General features: G+C 46.0%; 1 protein-coding gene across 1 annotated transcript in view; it reads right to left on the bottom strand.

Moving 5' to 3' along the window:
• The window catches only part of SEL1L3 (SEL1L family member 3), a 98,995-nt gene that overhangs the window by 23,820 nt on the left and 53,829 nt on the right, over window positions 1–21,346 (bottom strand). The window contains exons 11-16 of the mRNA XM_068543137.1: window positions 21,097–21,276; window positions 12,732–12,851; window positions 10,299–10,439; window positions 6,652–6,714; window positions 3,469–3,645; window positions 968–1,095 (exon numbers count right to left, since the gene is read on the bottom strand). Coding sequence (XP_068399238.1) covers window positions 968–1,095; window positions 3,469–3,645; window positions 6,652–6,714; window positions 10,299–10,439; window positions 12,732–12,851; window positions 21,097–21,276 — 809 coding nt within the window. The remainder of the gene's footprint in view (window positions 1–967; window positions 1,096–3,468; window positions 3,646–6,651; window positions 6,715–10,298; window positions 10,440–12,731; window positions 12,852–21,096; window positions 21,277–21,346) is intronic.

Below are 21,346 nucleotides of genomic sequence, written 5' to 3'. Positions count from 1 at the left end.
CATGGCTCAGCTGTGGATAGCGTTAAATTGTCATAATAATGTAAACCCTGTCATAATAATGTAAACTCATTATTACTCATAATAATGTAAACCCAATCCAACCAAACCACTGATATATTTATGGGGAAGATGGGAGAGGGCAGGAAGCATGAGCATGCAGGGTAGCAAGAGGTGGCAGAGTGAAAAAACTATATCTCTTTATCTTTCCCAGTGAGACATCATTAGACAATGCCTATAATGAGTATAACAAGAAATAGTGGTTTAAGCATGTTATTTAGACATAGAGGCAAATAAAAAAGAAATAATTAAAAGATGAAAAGTGATTTATTCCAGGGAGCAGGAAATGGAGTGTGTGGGAGGGAGGCAGAGATTTCCTGTTTTTTCTTGTCAAATTATTACTTTTTTTAATTAAATTTTTGTTTTTAATTTTTGTCTTTTCAAATGACTTGGCTTTTTATGTGCATGTGTAACTGATAAAAATAAAGATGAATTTTTAAAAATGCAAGAAAGGGCTTCCTTGGTGGCGCAGTGGTTTAGAATCCGCCTGCCAATGCAGGGGACACGGGTTCGAGCCCTGGTCAAGGAAGATCCCACATGCCGCGGAGCAACTAAGCCCGTGGGCCACAACTGCTGAGCCCACGTGCCACAACTACTGAAGCCCACCCGCTCTAGGGCCTGCGTGCTGCAACTACTGAGCCCACATGCCGCAACTACTGAGCCCGCGCACCTAGAGCCCGTGCTCCGCAACAAGAGAAGCCCGCGCACCGCAAGGAAGAGTAGCCCCTGCCTGCCGCAAATAGAGAAAGCCCACGCGCAGCAATGAAAACACAGCGCAGCCTAAAATAAAAAAAATTTTTTTTTAAATGCGGAAAAAAAAGAATAAAAGAAAACTATTTTCTCAGGCATGGTGAATATGGTATTGAATATATGGCTTTCCCTTCATATGCAATATCTGGCAGGTTCTTACACAACAGCCTTCTCGGGATCTCGAGGGAATGTCTCCAGGTTGCCTGTGATATAGTAGAGAGAACACCACAAGGTTCCTTCTATGTGTCCGCCTTGTGCAGCCTTATGGAAATATTCACCAGCTAACGTCTGTAAAGAGATGAGCAAACATCAGTCTCATTAGTGAGAAGTCCTCCTGGGCTGGTTTCATCAGAACTAAGGTCCTGAGGCACTTAACGCCTGATATCATCACAGGTATATCTTCTAACATCTTTAAGAAAACCAAGTCAAGTTCCAGGAAGACAGCCAATCACAGAAGCTGGCCTCGCTACATGATAACCTTGACCGCAGCTATTCTGTTAAGTTTACCCAGTAAATAAGATAACAAGACCCTACGAATATCATTATCACCTTATCAGATCCTCATGTAACCCCTGTCAGCCAGACAGAAGACAGCATCAAAAGTCACACCAGGTGAAACTTCAGGCATTTACTTCCCTAACCTTGCTTAATACCTTTTTTCAAACTCAGACACAAAAACTGCATTTCCAGTAGGAAGGTGAGAATTAGAATATGACAATAAAAAATCCATTCTGGCAGATGTGTGGGAGGGGTAAAAGACATTTGCAATGCATAAAAATATACAGCTTCCTAGTAGTCAGAGAGAGGTGGAGGGAAAAAAGAAAACAAACACTTAGACTGGTATACATTCCACTGATTACTATTATTTTTCCCAGGCAGTTAACTGCCATTTTTAAGTATGGGCTTTGGAGTCAGACAGGCCTGGGTTCAAATCCAAGCTCTGCTCCTTAGTAGCTGTGTGACCTTGGGCATGTTAGTTAATCTCTCCAACTAAGAGAATAACTCAATTTCTGCAACCGAAAAATGTGGCTTCCGATAGTAGCTAGCACGAAAGTATGGTGTGAGGATTAAATGAGATAACGTGTATTCGAGGCTTGGTATGGCGCTTTACAAAAAATAATTTTTTTCTGATTCTCGAACCCCAACTCTGCTGCTAGAGCTTGCCCATCCCATTATATGCTACCTTTTCTTCCAATCTCAATAAATGCCAAACACTCAGGAGTCATCCTGACTCCTCTCCTGGCCTCACACCTCACATCCAATCATCATCAAATCCTGATGCCTTGACCTTCAAAATATACCCAGAATCTAGTCACATCTCAGCGCCTCTTCTGATACTGCCCATCCTTTCTCACTTGGACTCAATGCATTAACCCCCTGGCTCTTGCTCTTGTCTCCTTCAAGCCCAGTCTCCACCAGGATCCAGGAGGAACCTGTTGAAACACAGCGTCTCCCGCCCTGTTCAGAGCTGTCCCATCTCGCTCAGCGTAGCTGCCTCCTTGACCTGATTTGCCACCTCCTCGCACCTTCCTTGCTCTCTGCTCCTGCCAGCTCAGCCTCCCTGCTATTCCTCAAGCACACCAAACCTGCTTTCTTCTCTGGGCTTTTGCCTTGGCTGTTCCCTCTTTCTGGAGTGTTCTCCCAGACATTCACAAGACTCCTTTAGGAGTTTGTACAATGTCACATTATCAGAGAGACCTTCTCTGAGCTCCCTTATAAAATAGCATCCCCCAATCTCTACCCTCTCGGTCCTCCCTATCCTGCTTTATTTCTCCCCATAACACTTATCCCACCTGCCCTCATACTATATATTTGTTTGTTTATTATCTTTCTGCTCCACTGGAATGTAAACTTCCCCAAAGCAGGGACTGTTTTGTCTGCTGCTGTATCCCCACTGCCTGGAAGAGTGCCTGGCATAGGGTGGGCATTCAATTAATTTGTTGAATGTAATGGTGCTCAGATTATTATTACCATCATCAATATTATTATTAATAACAAGGGGTTTCCATTTCACATGGGGACCAGGTCTTGACTCCACTTAAGTGTATGACTCTAAGTTATGAAAACTTTCAGAGCCTTGGTTGCTTACTCTGCTAAATGGATATAATAACAGTAACTATCCCAGAGGGTAGTTAGGATGACATGGAAAGTCGGAACAGAAAGTGTCTGTGAGTGTCTGGCCTAGAGGAAGTGTTCGGCAAACACTGAAGATTGTTATTGTTATTTACATTATTATTAAATCTGGTCTCATACCAGGCAACCCTATTTGGACCCAGCTTTCTTTGCTTCCAGTAAGATCAGTCATCAATCTCCGCACCATCTCTCTCTCATTGTCACCTTGCATCATCTCCCTCTCCTCTCCCCAGCTTAGGCTTCCTCCTCCACGAAGCCTTCCTGACTGCTTTGGCCTTCACTATTTCCCCTTTCCATAACTGTTTGGGTCACAGCAATTAGCATACACTTGGCATTTGGCTAATGCCAGCCTTTGCTCTTCACCATCTTGTCTTCCTAACTGGGCACTTGAGTTCCTCAAGATCACGGTCTGTGTCTTGGGTGGTGTCTGCACCACCCATGGGGCCTTGTCTGGGTTGGGCATACAGTACACCTGCTTCATGACTAAGTGACTGACCAGCTGCACAGCTGGTCTCAAGTCTTACTCACTTGATTCCTTCCAGGAACTCCTGGGAAAATGCCATCCAAGTACAGGACTCCAAGATTGTATGATGCATCTGGGTTCCCCATTTCTTCTGCTTTTAACCAGTACTTAGCCGCTTTGGCATAATTTTTCTTGAATTTGTGGTAATACCATCCCAGGCCATTGACTGCCTGATGCAATCCCTGGATTTTAGAACAACAAGAAAGGAATTCCTTTATTTAAAAAAAAACAAAAAATAAAAAAAAACCCAAACCCAGAGAGAATCAACTGTTGTGAAAGCATTCTGCCTGAGTCTGAGAAAAACCTTTCCTGTCTCTTTTTTGGGGGCAGATGGCATTAAAGAAAAGCTAAGTGCTGGAAAACATGAGGCTGCCTCAGCGTCTTCCCAGGAGGATTTCACCCGGCTGCTGCTGGGATTTCTGCCTTCCAGCTCAGCAGTGATGCTGGCCCCCAAATCATCTCTCAGCCCCTATGGGCTCTTACGCAATGCCCTCATCTACAGAAGACCTCTTACTGCCCTGCAGTATCAACAATGCCCTTGAAATTCATGACCGCTCAAGTGTGACAGGAGGCCGGAAACCTGCCTTGGCTGGGATGATTTCTAGGTGACCTGCCTGCCCATCTTTTGATTACTCTGCCCTGAACACCAACAAACCCTCTGTGGGAAGCAGCCGCAATGGCCTACTTGTAAAGCACAGGTGCTGTGGGACCGCTTGGGGCTGAGGCAGAGGGGAGGGGGGTGGTTTCAGAACTGTGTCTAAATTGGGACCGTACCACAGAAGGCCTGGTTCATGTGCATCTAGTCTTAAGCCTCCTTGTTCTTGCTGATTCGTGCTCTCAGGGGCCTGCCTGGGCTCTCCCCAGATGCCCCCACCTGCTCCAGCCTGGTTGTTGAAGGCTCAGGAGCCCTGCAGGGGTGTAAGTGCGCAAACCCGGGCATTCGGTGCTCTGATTCCTCCTTTCCTGCCAGATCCACAAGACCATGGACAAGCAGGGGAGAAAAGGGCTGGAGAAGCAAACAGTGAGTGCCCTCGCATCTGTGAGACAGGTTAAGTTAGGGTCCAAGTGTGGAACCAAACCTCTTTTGCCTCCCCTTTCAGAAGTGAAGGACAGGTATCCCTCAATAATGGATGCCAAGATACCAGCCTGCAGCCTTTTCAGTCTGCAACGACTCCTAAAATGCTCTACCTCCTACTTTTCACGTTGGACTCCAGGTGCCAGGAAGACCAGGAGAAAGAAACAGACAAGGCCCATTAGAACAGATGCTCCATGAGGGCAGGGATCTTTGCTTTGTATTCCAAGCACCTATGTTAGTACTTGGCGTAGAGTAGGTGCTCAATAAATACTCGACAAACGAACGAAAGCCATCCTTTGAACGCTGATGACACACAAAACAGAATCCAAATCCTACACCCTGAGGATCAAGAGTAGGGTTCAGATTCGTAGGCCCTCAAGATAGTCAACACTTGGGATGGTGTCAGTGCCGAGGATCAGTCATAGAGGCATTCGTCTTGAGCCTTGCACGGTACCAGATGCAAGGCAGCCTCCTGAGAATTTGCAGGATGAATGCATTTCCGTGAAGTAATAGACCACGTGATATATAGTGGCAAGAACCAGCTTTGGAATAAGCTTACGGAATACATATCAAAATGGCTTGCGCAATGCTCACCTCCAGACACACAGGTTTATTCAAAGGTACCGGTCATCACTCAAAACATTCCCAGAATGTCCTTTAGAAATTGTATTTGGACCCAGATCAGGAGCCCCACAAGAAATCTTGTTTTATTTCTTAACGCTCACACCTTATTCCGGACATTTCCAGCTGTATCCAAGTGACTTTTAGCTAATTCCAAAAATCAACCTCTGTGCTTCACCACAGTGCCTGACAAAGAGGAAGGGCTTAATAACTCCCTGCAGAATGAATGGGTGAGAATCATGTAACACTTTTAAGAATGCGAGTACTCCAGGCCATAAAACTGCATTTCCTCCAATATTCCTCTCAGCTCTGCCAAAACTACATTCAGAATAAAGCACCTTAGACAACAATTCACCACTAGCATGCTAAAGAGATGCAAATTTCACACCTGCCAGGAAGCCCCATTACTTCCCCATTTTAGGATGCTCTGCAACCATGCCCTCAGTGACCACCATTAAGCTGCTTTTCTGTTTCTGCCCTATAGTCTGTGTCAGGGTCAGGAGCTGGCGTGCGCTTCAGCGGTTCCCTTCTCCTGGGTCACGTGTCCTCTAGAAACCACACAGGTGGAGAAAAAGCCTCTTGGCATTCTTACTCCATGCTCCAACTTCCTGTTCTACAGAAAAAAAGACACTCTGAGCTCCCTAAAGAAAGGGAATTGAGGAAGAAAAATGGGCATGGTTACTTTAGGAGCCTTTGTTGATAGGGCAAATATTATCCGCCTTGGGGAGGGAGGCACATTCAAGAGCCTGAAGGGCTATAAAGGGCCCTGTCAAGGTTGTAAAATTACGGTTTCTACCAATCCATTTACTTGCAAATCTGCATGCATGCACATGTGAGTGTGCACGTGTGGATGTTCATGCATTGGGGGTTTGCACGCAGGGATACGTATGCATGCATGCCTGTGTGCATGCGCGTGCGTGTGTGTGTGTGTGTGTCCCCTCACAGGTGATATCATAACCTCCATTCTGTAGTGCAATATTTAAACTAGTTGGCTTGAAGGTAACTTTGAAGAGTAAATAGTGACAAAAGGAAAATAATTCCTAAACTCGGCAATAAACTTGATAAACAGCCCCTTTGTTAAAGCACGGAGAAGCAAATGAGCATTGGACACAACAGGGTTAACCTTAGAGGATTCAGGCTTTTGGTTTTCCTAATTCAATGGCATTTATACCCATTCAATTTCAAAGAGCCCCCCTGCTGCTGCTTGTTACTAGGGCAGCCCTTGGTTATAATTTTAGCCTTCAAACAAAATCGGTCTGAATTCTATCGACTGGAAAGTGAGTTTGGCTTTCGAATTTTGCCGTCCTCATTGTGCAGGTTTCTGTATATGCTGTAGCTCAAAAATGACTAATCACTTCAATGCCAGCGACCCCTCCCTCCCCACTGCATTTCTACCTTCTTCAGAAGGCTGGCCATTCACTCTCCTCGACTTGTAAGAGCGTGGGTGTGTGTGGTGGAAATGTTTCCCTCTGACAATATGCACAAGTGTTACCTTGGAAGCTGCTTTCTTCATCAGCTCTAAGGCAAGCCGTCTGTTCTTTTTTACTCCTTGACCCTAAACAATGATAAACAGCAATGATCACGAAGAAAATAAACGCAGAGTTGCATGCAAAACCATCCCACCAATCTGTCAGTGTTCAATAGAAGATACTAAAGCCCAAGCCTTCTCAATTAAAAATCTAATCTTGAAAATTTCTATATACAGAGCTGTTACATCATCATCATCATCATCATCATCAGTATTTTGCATATATTTGTAGAAGAGAGGCAATAAACCTCACCCTCCCAGTTTAGCATCCATAAAAATTCCCCATTGATGGTCCAGTGAAATCATATTCCCGTCAATCCGCAGGTGCTGTTGGGAGAAGCCATGAATAAGGTTAAATGCGTCTGGTCATCCTGGCTGTGTTTCTCTGGGGATTGCCTAATATGTGAGCAGACAAAGCACTTTATCTGTGTCGGACAGTCAAGAGTTATCAGGCTGTCATTTGCAACCTTCCAGCGTCCTCGTGGGAGTCCCCAAGGTGGAGCACTGTGGCTTCAGAACCAGCTCGAGAGCCAGTGGTGAAGGAGACAGGACCCCTTAGAATCTGTTCCCTCAGACGCTGCCAAACTGACAAGCTTCCTCCAGCAAAATCAAGTTTTTTCCAGCAGAGGTGGTTTGTGCATCACAGAGAGAGATGTGGCTTTCAAGTTCTTGTTAAAAGAGCAGGACTCCGTGGGACCACGCGGGGGTGTCTGCAGGACCACGTGGGAAAATGGGGGAGCAGGAGGGGTCCCTGAGGGCTCTCTCAACAGAGCTCTGACCATGCAGATGGCAAGTAAGAGGAGCCGGATGAAAACCCCGATGCTTCCAAGCTCACTTAGAGTCTGTTATTGACCTACACAGCCCATGGAGTCCTCCTGGTCTCAGACTCAGCGCTTGACAGGGTCACGTGTGATACAATGTTAGAGGGCTTTGCAATGAATACAGCTATTAACTCTATTTAAATTCTTAGCTCTACAGTAAATGAAGAGAGCACTAGCAAACATTCCTGTGTTAATTAACGTGGGCCAAGAACTCTCCTGCCATATCTAATCCTCCCAACCCCAGCCGGGGTGCTGCTATCATTCTCATCAGAGAAACTTGCCCAGAATCACACAGTGAGCAAGGAGTAGAGGCAGGATTTGAACGCAGTCTCCAGAGTCCAAGTTTATAACTGCCATGCTGTATTTTCTCCTATATATTTTAATTCCCATGCTGAGAAAGTATAATGATCCGTAACCTCCTTACAGGATACAGAAAACATGCTGCAGAATCTGTCTTTGTAGTTTTCCAGGACCCAAAATAAAACTGAATCCAAATAAAGGTTAAATTACATACAATGAGTTTCTACTCGATTTTAACTTACCTATTTCATAAAACCGATGAGCTGAAGCAAAGTGGAAGATGAAAATATTTTTCAGAAGTGCACCATTACTTTGTTTAATTAGAGAGGGAGAGGAAAGACAAAAGGACATGAAGGCTATTTGTAGTAAGTGGATGGAGCAATGAGACAACCTTTTTGGATTTCGGGGAAAGCAACAGAACGACCAGGATGACAAAATGTCAGAACCTGGTTGCGCTCAAAGCTTTTCTCCAACTTCTTTGTTTTCAAGGAATAAAACTGGGGCCCAGAGGGGTTGACTTACCCAAAACCACGCAGTTAGATCTGCAACCAGAACTCAGATACTCTGAGTTCTAGGCCAGGGATTTTCCAGTGTAATTATATAATCAGAAGTGGGGTGAGTTCTTGCACAAAGACTACACACTATGCACAAGTCTGAGTAGTACTGGAAGTTGTAAAGTGAGAGAAGTGTAAAGTCCTGATGCATAGCAAGTGCTCAATAACTTCATCCACTGAATGAATCCATGGAGGACAGTTCCTGCAGTAAAAGCCCAAGCTCCGTCCTCATGTGGATGTGAAATGGGATGTATCTGACCGTCTTGGACAAACTATAGCCGTCATCATGGCGCCATCTTTGAATACAATAAGCCGAATATCCACACAAGACAACAAGCCGAGAGCACATTGCCATTCTCCATGTTTGGAAAGTTCATTTTTTGTATGGGTTTTTTTTACATTGAAAATACTTAAAGACACCTTTGGCCAGAGGTAAAAATCTACCTTGAGATGTAGATAAAGGGCTTCCATCCTCCCACTCAGAGATAACTTAGAATGCAGGAAAACCAAAAAAGCTTTAAGGTTTGGGAAATCAGACCCTGAAGAAACATCCTGTCACCTCCTGTATCATTTATGTCTTTCGCTTTCCCTCTAGATTTCAAGCTCCTGGTGGGCAGAAGTAATGTCTGAGTCATGCCTTTATCTTCTCTGCACTTTGGGCAGTGGCCAGCCCCAACTCTGGTGGACTGGTGCCTCTCCTCTGTGCCTGTCTCAGTCCTCTGTCTTCCCCACGAGTATCTGAGACCCCTGAGGTCAGGGAAGAGGCTCATGCATCCATATGTCCCTCCATCTAGCACAGAGTCTGGCATTTTGTCAGCCTAGAATGGGTGTTTATTATATAAATATACAAATGCATTGGCATATGGCTAAGAGTCAAACCATTTCTATGTTGATTTAACGACTACAAAGAAAATGTCTGGGCTCTTGGTTGTTAATCAGTGAGCGGCCACAGCTGTGGTTCTGGAGATAAGCTCAGCCACGTGCATCCACGTCCTTGTTTGAAGACACTCGCTCTCTGTGGGCAGCTGCCTCCTTTGGGTCTGGACATAGGGACCAAGGGTTTCCTTACTAGAGCCAACAGCTTTTCCAAGATTGGTGAATTGATGTCTCTGCATTCAGGGGTGAAGAGCACTCCAGTCCCAGGTCTGAAACACACCAGCTGTTCAACCTTGGGCAAGTTACAAACCCTTTCTGAGCCTCTGTCACCACACATATAAACAGCTATCATAATACACCATGATACCTACCTCGCAAAGTTGTCTCAAGGATTGAATGTGTTAATACATGTACATCAGGTAATGTGCATCAATCAATGTGAAATATTATTATTCTGTAAAGCATTTTACAGTTCTTGGAGCCCCTTCCTTAGGTTATTTCACTCCATCTGTGGTCATTACCAGTGTCTCATGAGATCGGATAAGTCCAAGGATGCAGCTAATCGTTTCAGAGGAGAGATTTGAACTCCATCCTCTATCTCCTGGGCTAATGGTCTTCCCATCCGTCCCACTGCTCTCCTGTTGGCTTAAAACCAAGATCTTTGTATCGATCCACGGGACTGTTGGGATCCAGGCCAAACATGCACTTGGTCTTAGCTGTAATTCAATGATAACTCTGCCTGATAGAGAACTTGCCGCACCTTTGGGGCTGCTGGCCGTGTACCAATCTGTAAAATATGGGTGTCTTCTCCAGAATGCCAGTCCTTGCAAAAGCAGAGAGAATCCAGGTGTCAAACCTAAGACAAATGATTAAAAACGAGAGCAGGGAACTGCTTCTGACTCTGCCTTTTCAGCAAATACCCCTTTCCATCCAGACTGACAGAAGCATGTCCTAAGGTTCTTCAGTTACAGGCTCCCTGATTGCCTGCATGCCTACAGGAAACCACTTGGGAAGTCTGATAGAAATTGTGCAATTTCAGCACAAATTGAGTGATTCTTACCTTAAATAACACGATGGCGTAGTCGTATATTAACGCGGGGTCCTCAGTCTCCAGGGCACCCTTGGCGTACCACTCGATAGCTGCTTCCGGGTTCTTGGCTACGCCTTGCTGGCCCCAGAACAGCATCTGGGCCAGCCGTTGCTTCAAGACAATAGCAATTTAGAATAATGACTTTCCTGTGTTAGGCTTAATAAACAAGACTTTAAAAAGGGGGGAAGGCAAACCTAGTTTAAAATGTTTTTATATTGAGAACCAAGATTTAAGTAGACACATGTTATCTTCCTCCTGGGGACAAGAGCCCTGAAGATGAACTGGTGTCAATACAAGTCATTAACACAAGTTGGAAATTGTGTGTGTGCATGTGGACGGGGTGTGTGTGTGTGTGTGTATGTGTGTGGGGTGTGTGTGTGTGAGTGAGTGGGTGTGTGTGTGTGTGTATGTGAGTGGGGTGTGTGTGTGTATGTGGGGTGTGTGTATGTGGGGTGTGGTGTGTGTGTGTATGTGTGTGTGTGGGTGGGTGGGTGGTGTGTGTATGTGTGTGTAGGTGGTGTGTGTATGTGTGTGTGGTGTGTGTGTATGTGTGTGTGGTGTGTGTGTATGTGTGTGTGTGGTGTGTGTATGTGTGTGTTGGTGGTGTGTGTGTGGTGTGTGTGTGTGGGTGGTGTGTGCATGTGTGTGTGTGTATGTGTGTGGGGTGTGTGGGGGGTGTGTGTGTGGGGGGGTGTGTGTATGTATGTGTGTGGGGTGTGTGGGGGGGTGGTGTGTGTGTGTATGTGTGTGGGGTGTGTGTGTGTGTGTGTTGGTGGTGTGTGTGGGGGGGGGGGTGTGTGTGTATGTGTGTGTGTGTGTGTGTGTGTATGTGAAGTAATCTATTGCGCCCAGGCCAGAGCTGATGGATCAACAACCACACTGTCTGCTCTCGTGAAGTGCCCTCTCCTTGGGCGGTACTGTCCGTCCTCTTGGCCCAGTGAACAGCATGGAGGCCTGTGCACATCCACATCAGGGTATCTCCCTACAGCACTTTCCCAGCATCTGTCTACATGGCTGGCTCCACCATGAGACTCGATCGAGGCTGGGGGTCTTTGGTGGTAGGGATCTCAAGACGTTATTTGTCTGCCCTTGTGCCCCCAGGTCCCACCCAGCAGAACTCAACAGAAACTCATAGAAGCAACGCAACAAAGATTTGCTGAATGAAGGAGGGAAGAAGTGTCTTTGTTAGGAATGTTCACGCAAGCTCTGGAGCACCCATGAAATCTGGCAGCAACATTTCCCGAACTATGCACTGGAATTCCTTCCTGAACTAGAAAGACTGCAGGCTGGGACAGAGCCCAAGACAGAAGCACAGGCAACATTTGTTATCATTCTGGCCCCTTGTGGGCCTTGATTTTCTTTCCTTCTTTCTACTTCTCCTCTCATCTCCTTCTCTTCTCTTCCATCCTCCACCCCCCAAAAGAAAACCTTGTAACTTCCAGGAAAGCATCTTCTGAGACGCTAGGAAGACCTCTAAGGAGGGGTGGGAGACCCGTTACTACCGGGTCTCTGAAGTGTTTGTTTGCCAATGCGTTCTTTGGTTTTCTTTCTCTTTCCCACCTCTGGTCTTCTGCCTGCTTAGCAGACCCAGAGCAGAGGCTCTTCCTGACACTGTGCTCACTGGGAACTCAAAGCAAAAGCTAAATCCATCCTTAGGGAAGGAGTTTTCCTTCCTCCAGTGCAATCAGCCTTAGCTGGCTCCCATAAGGACTTTTCTTCATAGTGAAATCAGGGCAAGAAGTCAGATGGGGTGGGGGGGGTCCTCCCATCCCTCTGCCCTTTCTTGTACCTCTTACAGGTCTATCCAAAAGACAAAACATGTTCAAGAGACAAGGTCGATCCTTTTGGTCTTACATGCAACACAGATTTTCTATTATTCTCCTAGCTGATTTTGTGGCCTTCTTCTCGATGACCGCCTAATCTCTCCTGCACCCCAGGATGCTTCTTTATATTTCTATCTGATGCACTAAAATGTCTGATGGTAGTCTTAGGACTGATCATAAATATCGTGGCTCTCTCTCCTCTGGGCCCTGTTGGACTACATTTCCGGCTCACTCAGGTCAAGAGTGACCAGCTGACTTCCTTTGGCCAATGAAATGTGAGAAATGACTCGTGCCCCTTCTGAGCAGAAGCGTTAAGACTCAGCCTGTGATGTGTCGCGGCGTCGTCCTGCGGCAATGGCTTTGGAAGCATGTTTTGGTGAAGCCTCTGTTAGCTTGGGCTCCTAGGGGACTATGAGAGCACAGCCCATGCCACCCCCATTGGACGTGTAGTGACAACAACAGAGAACAACAATACACTGGTGTTGTGTTAAGCCACTAGGTTTGGGATACTTTATTATCACGGCGTAACCTGGTCTATCGTGGCTGAGAGACTTTCCAAAACTGTGGAACGCATTTTTACCTGAGCTGCTGCATTGCCTCGAGTAGCTTCATGCTTCAGCCACATGAAGACGTCTCCATCTTCTTTGGTTTGTACCTTGAGAATTTCATCATCTTTTAGTCTAATTGTCTCAACGTATGCCTAAAAGGGAAGGAAGGAAGAAAAGAAGGAGGGAAGGAAGGGAGGGAGGGAGGAAAGGAGGGGAGAAGAAGGGAGAATGAAAATATCCAAATGATGTGGGCATGCAAAAGACATGACATTATTCTTAAAGCAGCAACTGCTCAAGTAAAAACTATATGAATAATTGAAATATGAGGTGTGTCCACAGAGCCATGAGATCAAATTCTTTTTTAAATGAATGGATCACATGTCCTATATCTAAATGGGTATTTTTGTTCCTATCAAAGTGTTTTCCTTGGGAGGACAAAATTTATTCCACTTCCTCTTCCATCGCTCAGGCTAATTCAGAAGTCCACCTCTGTGCTGCTGATCGCAGAGCCAGATTACACGGCATCAAAAAAGGTAAATCAAGATTTTCTAAGTATAACCTTATTTTTTTTATTCCAAAGTGTCATTATCCTGCATGACTAAACCCTTTTTATTTAGCAGGCTCAGCCTCCGATATCTTTCGGCTATTTCAAAATGAAATCTACACTGAAAAGAAGAGGGCATTTTAACTCTGAGGATGTGAGCAAGAATGTGCCAGAGGTTCTAAAGAGGAACCCAAGGGAAAGTTCACAAAATGTTTTGAATTTGCACACAGCCTCCCAGGTATCTGCCTCCTTTGAAGAAAATAAGACTCATTTTTATGTATAAATTTTGGCTGCTTATCCAAAAAATGGTCTTGTTGTTTGACAGTCTCCTCTTATACATGATGAACGCTATCTAACAGTACCAGGAGCGCCTGGGAAGGGCTTCAGGGCCACAAACAGATGGTGAAAAAATTGGATCTGGATGCGTTTGGGAACAAGCCTTAGAGAACAAGGAGCCAGGCCTGATTTTCCTTCTGACCCTTTCTGTTTGTCAGTGAAGAAAATGACTTAGAATCACAAGCACTAGCCTGTAGCCCATTCCTGAGAGGGTCACTCAGCTGTGGCCATGTGGAGCCAAAGGTCCCTCTCAGGGGCAATAGGGGGCAAACTTGGGGACAGAGCTAGGAACCCAGTGGTATCAATTCCTGCTGGATGTCTAACCTTGACACGCCTCCCAGCAAACAGCAACAATTGGAATAATGATGCCCACCACCTTTGACTGAAACCAAGTATGTGTGGGGTGTTTAACAAATGTTTTTCTCATTTAATCCTCACAGCAGGGCTGTGGCCCAAATATCAGTGTCCTCAATTTATATGTAAAGAAACTGAAGCTCAGAAGGTGAAACCATGAACTCAAGGTCACACTGTAGAGCTAGCCCTGGAAGCCAGGTTGGTCTGACTCCAAAGACAGGCTCTGATGGGCTCCCCCATGATGTCGCCCTCTAGCGGGAAGGCCCTGAAATCCTGGGCTGAAGCTCAGGCTGCTAGAACAATAGAATTCTCAGCTAGAAGGTTTTCATTCAACTGGAGAGCTTGGGTGTTTTGATTTGGGGTTAATTTTCTTCTTTTCCTTATTTTGTTTCTTCCTCCTTAACTTTGTCATGGGACTTGAATGAAACACAGAACACATGAAGCCAGAGTTTCTACCCTGCAAGGATCTATACTCTTAGGTGTTTCTGCTACTCTCTGGCAGTGGTAACATATCATAATCACCAGCAAGAACTGTGTGCGGCGACCAATTGCTTGGCCCAGAATGACTCACTGAATCTTTGCAACCTTACAAGACAGTCACCATCAATATCCCCATTTCACAGATGTGGAAACTGAGGCCCAGAAAGGTTAAGTAACTTACCTACGTTCTTCAAACTTTGGAATCAAACCCAGGCTGGCTGGCTGTGGGGCCCATAGTCCTCACCTAGCCGCACCATCCTGTGAATGACTCATGCATCTGGGAGAAGCAGATGGGGGCTGTTTCATCGTCTCCCCTTATACACAGTGAACTCCATCTAACAGTGTCGTGAGAGGGGTCTTGGCAAAGGCCACGTTTGCAGGGGACCTGGGCAACCATGCATCACTCTGAAGAAGGAATTCTTTCGTCTTTTATATCACTGTCTCCTGACCTAGCCCCTTCCTGCTTCCCTGGGTAGTACCGTTGAGCTTTGCAGTAGGGCAGGGCCATTAAGAGCACAACTTTTCGCATCAGACCCAGTGGACATGAATTCTAACTCACCACTAACTACCTGTGGGCCTTGGGCCACTGACTTTATTTATTTGAGCCTTAGTTTCTATATCCATAAAAATGAAGCTTAGAGTGGTATCTGCTACATCAAAAGCACTCCACCTATTAGCCATTATTTTTTATAGTGTAAAGAGTTAGTAACATCCAGGTTCAAATCTAGGCTCCACTACTCATTTGCTGTGTGACTTTGGGCAAGTTCTTTGGCTTGCCTGAGTCTCAGTTGCCCCATCTGTATAATGGGAACAATACTTGTACTGACCTCATAGAGTTGCATGAGGATTAAATGAGATTGTTTGTAAAGATCTTAGTAGAGCATCTGGCACATGGGAAGCTCTCAGGAATGGTAACTCGTCATTTTTTAGGTCCTTTGTTCATTCTATCATGTAAAGGGCTGATAGCAGTTTAGAACGTTAGCCTTCCTGTTGGTATTTGCAGTTTTGTACAGCTCAAAGCCTTACGTTGGGGGGATGAAGATCTATCTAAGAGAATTCAGTGCTTTTGAAGATAGGGACAAATTTGAGGAGGGAGTGCTGGAGCTGGAAACATTTGAGAGAATCCACATTGTGTGCTGAGGTCCACTCAACACACATCATATGATTAATTTATACATGCTATAAACTCTGTGAGGTACAGACAGTCATGGCAGTGTTTACAGGTGAAAAAGCTGTGCAGAGACAGAAAAGTGAGTGGGATTATCCAAGATTTTACACCCGGTGAATGCAGACCTGGGTCCTGAACCAGGCAAACTGGCTCTGGAACCACACCACAGTTGCCTGCCACACCTGGGCCAGTGGTTGTGTCTTCACAGCTCTGGGGTCCCCAGAGTGGCAACTAGCACCAGTCAGAGCCACACGTCCAAGGCCTTCTGTGAAAGCCAACCATCTACAAAGACATCTGATGAAGGAACAACCCCTAAAAGGGAGCAGTGTTGGGTTGTTCATCATCAAACATTTTGAGACCAGGGAATGATGCCTCAGATGGGAAAGTGACCAATCCCAGAAGAAGCTTTGGTGTGGAGAAGGAACGGTGGAGGCCACAGTGGGGGGCAGAGCTGGGGAGAAGCTGACAGGGACTCAGAGTCCCAGACTGACCAGTTCTGGAACCTTCTGTGCCTTCCCGGGGAGGTGGATTGCTTTTGTTGCTGTGTTATAAAATCAACGTTTCTAGAATGAGCAGTTCATAGACTATACTGTAGGGTTAAAACCAGCTGACCAGGTTAGGGGAGGTCCAATGTCCAGAGACTCTACAGTCCTCAGATGCCCCTGGACCCAGTGTCAGAGAAGGCATCACACTGTCCTACAGACACTGACTCTTCATACGCTTTACCTCCTTTCTCTCCGCTCAGCCTATAGGCTGCAAGGGCAGTGTTCACATCATATCAGCTGTCTGCAATCAATCACAGGAAAGGCAGGACAGAGCGCAGAGCCGGGAGGGAGTAGGGAGGGCGAAGGATGTGGTGGAATTTGGACCTGGAGAGAAAAGGCTCTCGGCAGCCCCCCATTTTCTGGAGCGTCTGCATTCTCTGAAGTCGTGAAATATAACACTCCGGCCAGTGCTCCTGGGAACTCAGGAGCAGGGCAATTTCAGAGGCTACACTTAAACCACTACTTCCGTCAGGGCCTGTAGACACCACCATGAGGAACCTGCCTCTTAGCGTGTTTAAAATCAGCTATAATGTTTGGCTCCCAATGGGGGGGTGTAAGTTTTCTTTGTTGAAATTTAACATTTTAGGGATTTTAAAGTAAGAATGGAGGAATATCAGGTGTAATGATGGAGAGAGACAGGGAAGCAAGTACCCAAGTTTCCCCAAACGGGGGGTTCCTCATACAAAGGCGGTGCTGAATGCAAGAGGGGCAGAGTTGAAAGCCAAGTGGCTGGGTGCTTGCCATCAACAACGAACACTGGTTGCATCAAAAAGCACCAGAGAATCAACGAGACGTGATCGCTTTGTGTCCATCACCGGATACTCGGCACTCTCATGCTGCCCACCATCCCATCAGTAAACAGTCAGTGCCAACTACATGTCAAGCACAGGGCTGGGCACTGGGGTCACCGACGTGAACAGACAAGGTGCCTGTCTCGGGGAGCTCACAGTCTACTGGGAGAGCCGGCTCCGAGACCCGCACACAGCACCCATCATAGAGCAATGGCGGCGGTGTGCCCGGGTGCCATGGCGGCACAGCAAAGGGAAGATCCAAGGAGGTGGTGGTGTCTGAGCCCAGCATCCTAGCAGGAGGGGGTGGTCAGGAGGCAGGAAAAGGGGGGTGGGAGTGGAGAAAGCAAACCAGGCAGAGGAGATTGAGCAGGGCCAGGAATTGTGGACAGCATGGTGTGACCAAAAGCTTGGCATTGCCAGGGTGGGCAGGCCAAACATGGAATCGCTGAGAGCTGAGGTTGGGGAAGCAGAGAGAAACCAGATCAAGGAACGTCTCCTATGCCAGGTGATGAGCTGGACTTAGTGCTTCCGGGTCAGTACTTCTCGACGCTGACTGCACGTTACGCCCATCTGAGGAGCTATTTAAAGCTACACATGCACATAGACATATACACACCTATTATATGCCTGGACCCTCCCTCTGTCACTTCAATAAGACTGTGGGGCGGAGCCTGCACAGAGGTATTCTCTGAGTCCCCACGTGATTCTGATGTGCAGTCAGGTTGAGAACCTCCACTGTCAACAGCCCGCTGTGGCCTCCGTGGGAAGAAAATGGGGAGGGACAAGACTGGCAACAGAAAGGCCAGTTAGGAGGTGAATTCATTTGCCAGGACTGCCGTAACAAAACGCCACAGACTGCGTGGCTTAAGCCACAGAAATTAATTTTCTCCCACTTCTGGAGGCTGGAAGTCCAAGATCAAGATGCTGGCAGGTTTAGTTTCTTCTGAGGCCCCTCTCCTTAGCTTGTGTCCTCACATGGCTGTCCCCCTGTTTCATCTACGTCCCAATCTCCTCTCCTTGTAAGAACACCAGTCATACTGGAGTAGGGCCACTAATGACTCCATTTAACTTAATCCTCTCTTCAAAGGTCTTAGCTCCAAATGCAGTGTCCCATTCTGAGGTACTGGGGGTGAGGGCTTCAACATATGAATTTAGGGGTCAATTCATTCCATAACTCAGAGTAGAACAGGAGGCTGTCAGAGTCACTCAGGGGAGAGATGATGAAGGAGAGCTGCATGTAACGCTGTTGGGGATTAGAACTGGTAGGGTGATGCGGGGATCAAAGGTGACTCCCCCGTTGCTGGCACGGACAGTGGGGCCATTGGTTGAGGTGTCTGTGAGGAATGGAGAGGAGGAGGTGGTGTGTTCCCTTTGTGGTATGTTACGATGGCAGGTGGGGGTTTTAAGAAAGACCTCAGCCTGAGAATAAGATGTGCATGTCATCGGTATGTGGAGGGCAGTTGAAAGCAGGGATGTTGATGAGACCCCCTGCCCTCTAGAAGGTGTAGACAGAGAAGGCTGAGGACCAAATCTTTCAGAAGAGCAAATTCTGAGGTGTGAAGAGAATGAAAGGAATCCATTTGGGATTAAGCCACAGAAACAAACCAAAAATCAAAAAAAACCCCTACCATCTTCTTTCTCTTTAACCTGAAGCAGAGTCCCCCTAAATCATAAAGAAGTGACATGAAGCAAGATTATGAATAAAGAAGATGAAGTTGATGGGAACCACGAGTTACATAAAAGAGAAAATGAAACAAGAATCAAGAAAGAAGTTACTGACGGATCCTTGGTTTGTTAATGAGGGGTCTGGCTTTCCATATCTCCTCATTTGTCATGTGCTGCTGGTGAATTAATAGATCTCTCAACAGAAGGACATTTAAATCAATGTGTGACACCTGCTTAAATTCTCAAGAAACCATTAATTACACATTCTTAAAATGAGCTATGATACAACTCTTCTAACTGTATAATTCCTATCCATGATTCTTAATCACACAACTTTCCAGCTGCAAGATGGATCTTCTCTATTCATCTTCTCTGGTTCTGACCAATTAAACATTTTCTTTCCTAATCATAACACTTCATGGGCCAAATCTTCAAAAGAAAAGGAGCTTGTTAGCAACATACCATCTCCCCTTGCTGAATTATGCTGAATTAGAATTCCTAAAAGTATAACATATACATACAGGGCTTTATTAACACGTTCAGGCTTAGCAGAACAATGGCAATATTATTTTGTGGCTTGATTTTGTATGAATGTGTTTTCAGAAGAATTCTTTAAAAAAAAAACTTTATCAATTAATAAATAAATTCCTGTCAAACTGAGGTCAGATTTTGCACATAGCCTATATACGCCGAGAGAATACAGATGACGATGATAAGAGTGTGTAAGTTTACTCAGAAGAAATCATTATTTTCTAAAAGAATTAGAATGGCTATACAGACAGCCTTTGGGCATTTTATAGCTTGATTCATGGTTCATGTTCACTGACAACATGTACCTTTGAGTCATTTATTTCATAACTGTACAGTGGTCACTGTAGATTTCTTTTCCAGAAACGATTCGTTCCCAATGATCAAAGCACAAGTTTCCTCCACTGGCGGTTTCTGAGTGCGACACAGGAGCAGCACGGGGAAGAGTGAACGGTCTGGTTCCCAGTTAGCTGCTCTGCCTCAGATTCCACAATCCTGCTATCAGTCCAGACTCACCAAGCATAAGGGGGAAAATTAAGGGTTTATGGCCTAAACCAGGGCCAAATCTGACCATGCAGTAACCTCCTGTCTATGGCTGCACAAACCCAGGCACCCCATTGGTTTATATATTGTCTTCGGCAGAGTTGAGTAGTTGCAATAGTGACTGTAAAAGCAGAGCCTGAAATATTTACTATCTGGTCTTTTGCAGAAAAAAATTGCCATCTCCTGGTACAGACTACTTGCACTTAACTACCTCAAGTGCTGTGACCATGAAAACATCTTAAAACCATTCTGGAGAAAGAGATACAGAAAAATACATGCCAAGAAGCCAACCACGTCATAATCTACTCCTGCTGGATGCAAATCTACATCCTCTAAAGGCAGCTTTCTTTTTATTCTTACACTATCACCTTTATGCACCCTTTTATTCATGGTCCCCCAAACAAACCATCAGTTGGTCCAACGTAACATGTTGTTTTTTGGGCAGATGTGAACCGCTGATTTCTTTGCCTAATGAGTCAATATGACGTGGGAACCTGCAAAATTAGGGGCTGGGGTTAGTGCCCTTCAGCCAGTCCTTAACCCAGGACGGGGCAGGGTCTTCAAACATCGCCTGCTGTCCATCACTTGTGAGCACTGAGGCTCATGTGATGGGCAGACGCTTCTGCCCAAGGCGTCCGGCAGCGGGAACACAGCTAGGGGTGGAGCTTCTTCGTTATGTAGACCTCACTTGCTTGTGACGTATTGAGGAGCCCTTGGCTTACTGCCCTCACTTAATTTGACTAACATCTCCAGACCCCACCACTTTCACATGGTTTTGGAACAAAGACAAAATGCCTATGTTTCTGGTACACATTTTTTTCAAAATCAAAATCTGTCCAGGGCCGTTATCTACCCTCCCCATACCGGCCCTCTCACTCATGAAAAGCTTTCCACACTTTTCACGCATAGATGTAGGATGGTCCTTGCATTCAGCCTGAGAACACACTGAGGAAATATGAATTGGAGAATGCAAGAAAGCTCTTCTCTTCATTGGATTATGCCTGTACTCTAAAGGCCAGCGAATAAACCAGCCACAGGTGCAGACGCTTAATAAAACTGTTCAGGGCTTCCCTGGTGGCACAGTGGTTGAGAGAATCTGCCTGCCAGTGCAGGGGACACGGGTTCGAGCCCTGGTCTGGGAAGATCCCACATGCCGCGGAGCGACTAGGCCCGTGAGCCACAGCTACTGAGCCTGCGCGTCTGGAGCCTGTGCTCGCAAAGGGAGAGGCCACGACAGTGAGAGGCCCGCGCACCGCGATGAAGAGTGGCCCCCACTCGCCGCAACTAGAGAAAGCCCTCGCACAGAAACGAAGACCCAACACAGCCATAAATAAATAAATAAAGCAAATAATTTTTAAAAATAAAATAAAATAAAATAAAAAACTGTTCAGGAAGCTCTAGTCAGCAGGGCCATAACCGTTTCCACCCACTTCTGTCTCGTACCTGATCTCCTTGGAGCGTGTGCTGGTCAAGGGGTGTCTTGGTGGCAATGTTGCTGTAGTAGGCGTAGGACAACTCCCAGTCCAGGGCGTAGTGATCAATACCCTGGTAGTGTTTGTACCCAAGGTTCATCGAAGACAGCCTCTCACTGCCCTGGCCTCCAACCAAACTATACAACATGCCCTGTTAAGAAGAAATGGACAGTGTTCACAAGATCATAGAAAAGGGTCACAAAATCCTAAACATAGAAAGG

The sequence above is a fragment of the Eschrichtius robustus genome, chromosome 4 (assembly GCF_028021215.1).
Source record: "Eschrichtius robustus isolate mEscRob2 chromosome 4, mEscRob2.pri, whole genome shotgun sequence".
Lineage (NCBI taxonomy): Eukaryota > Metazoa > Chordata > Mammalia > Artiodactyla > Eschrichtiidae > Eschrichtius > Eschrichtius robustus.
This window is presented reverse-complemented; position numbering and strand designations above follow the sequence as displayed.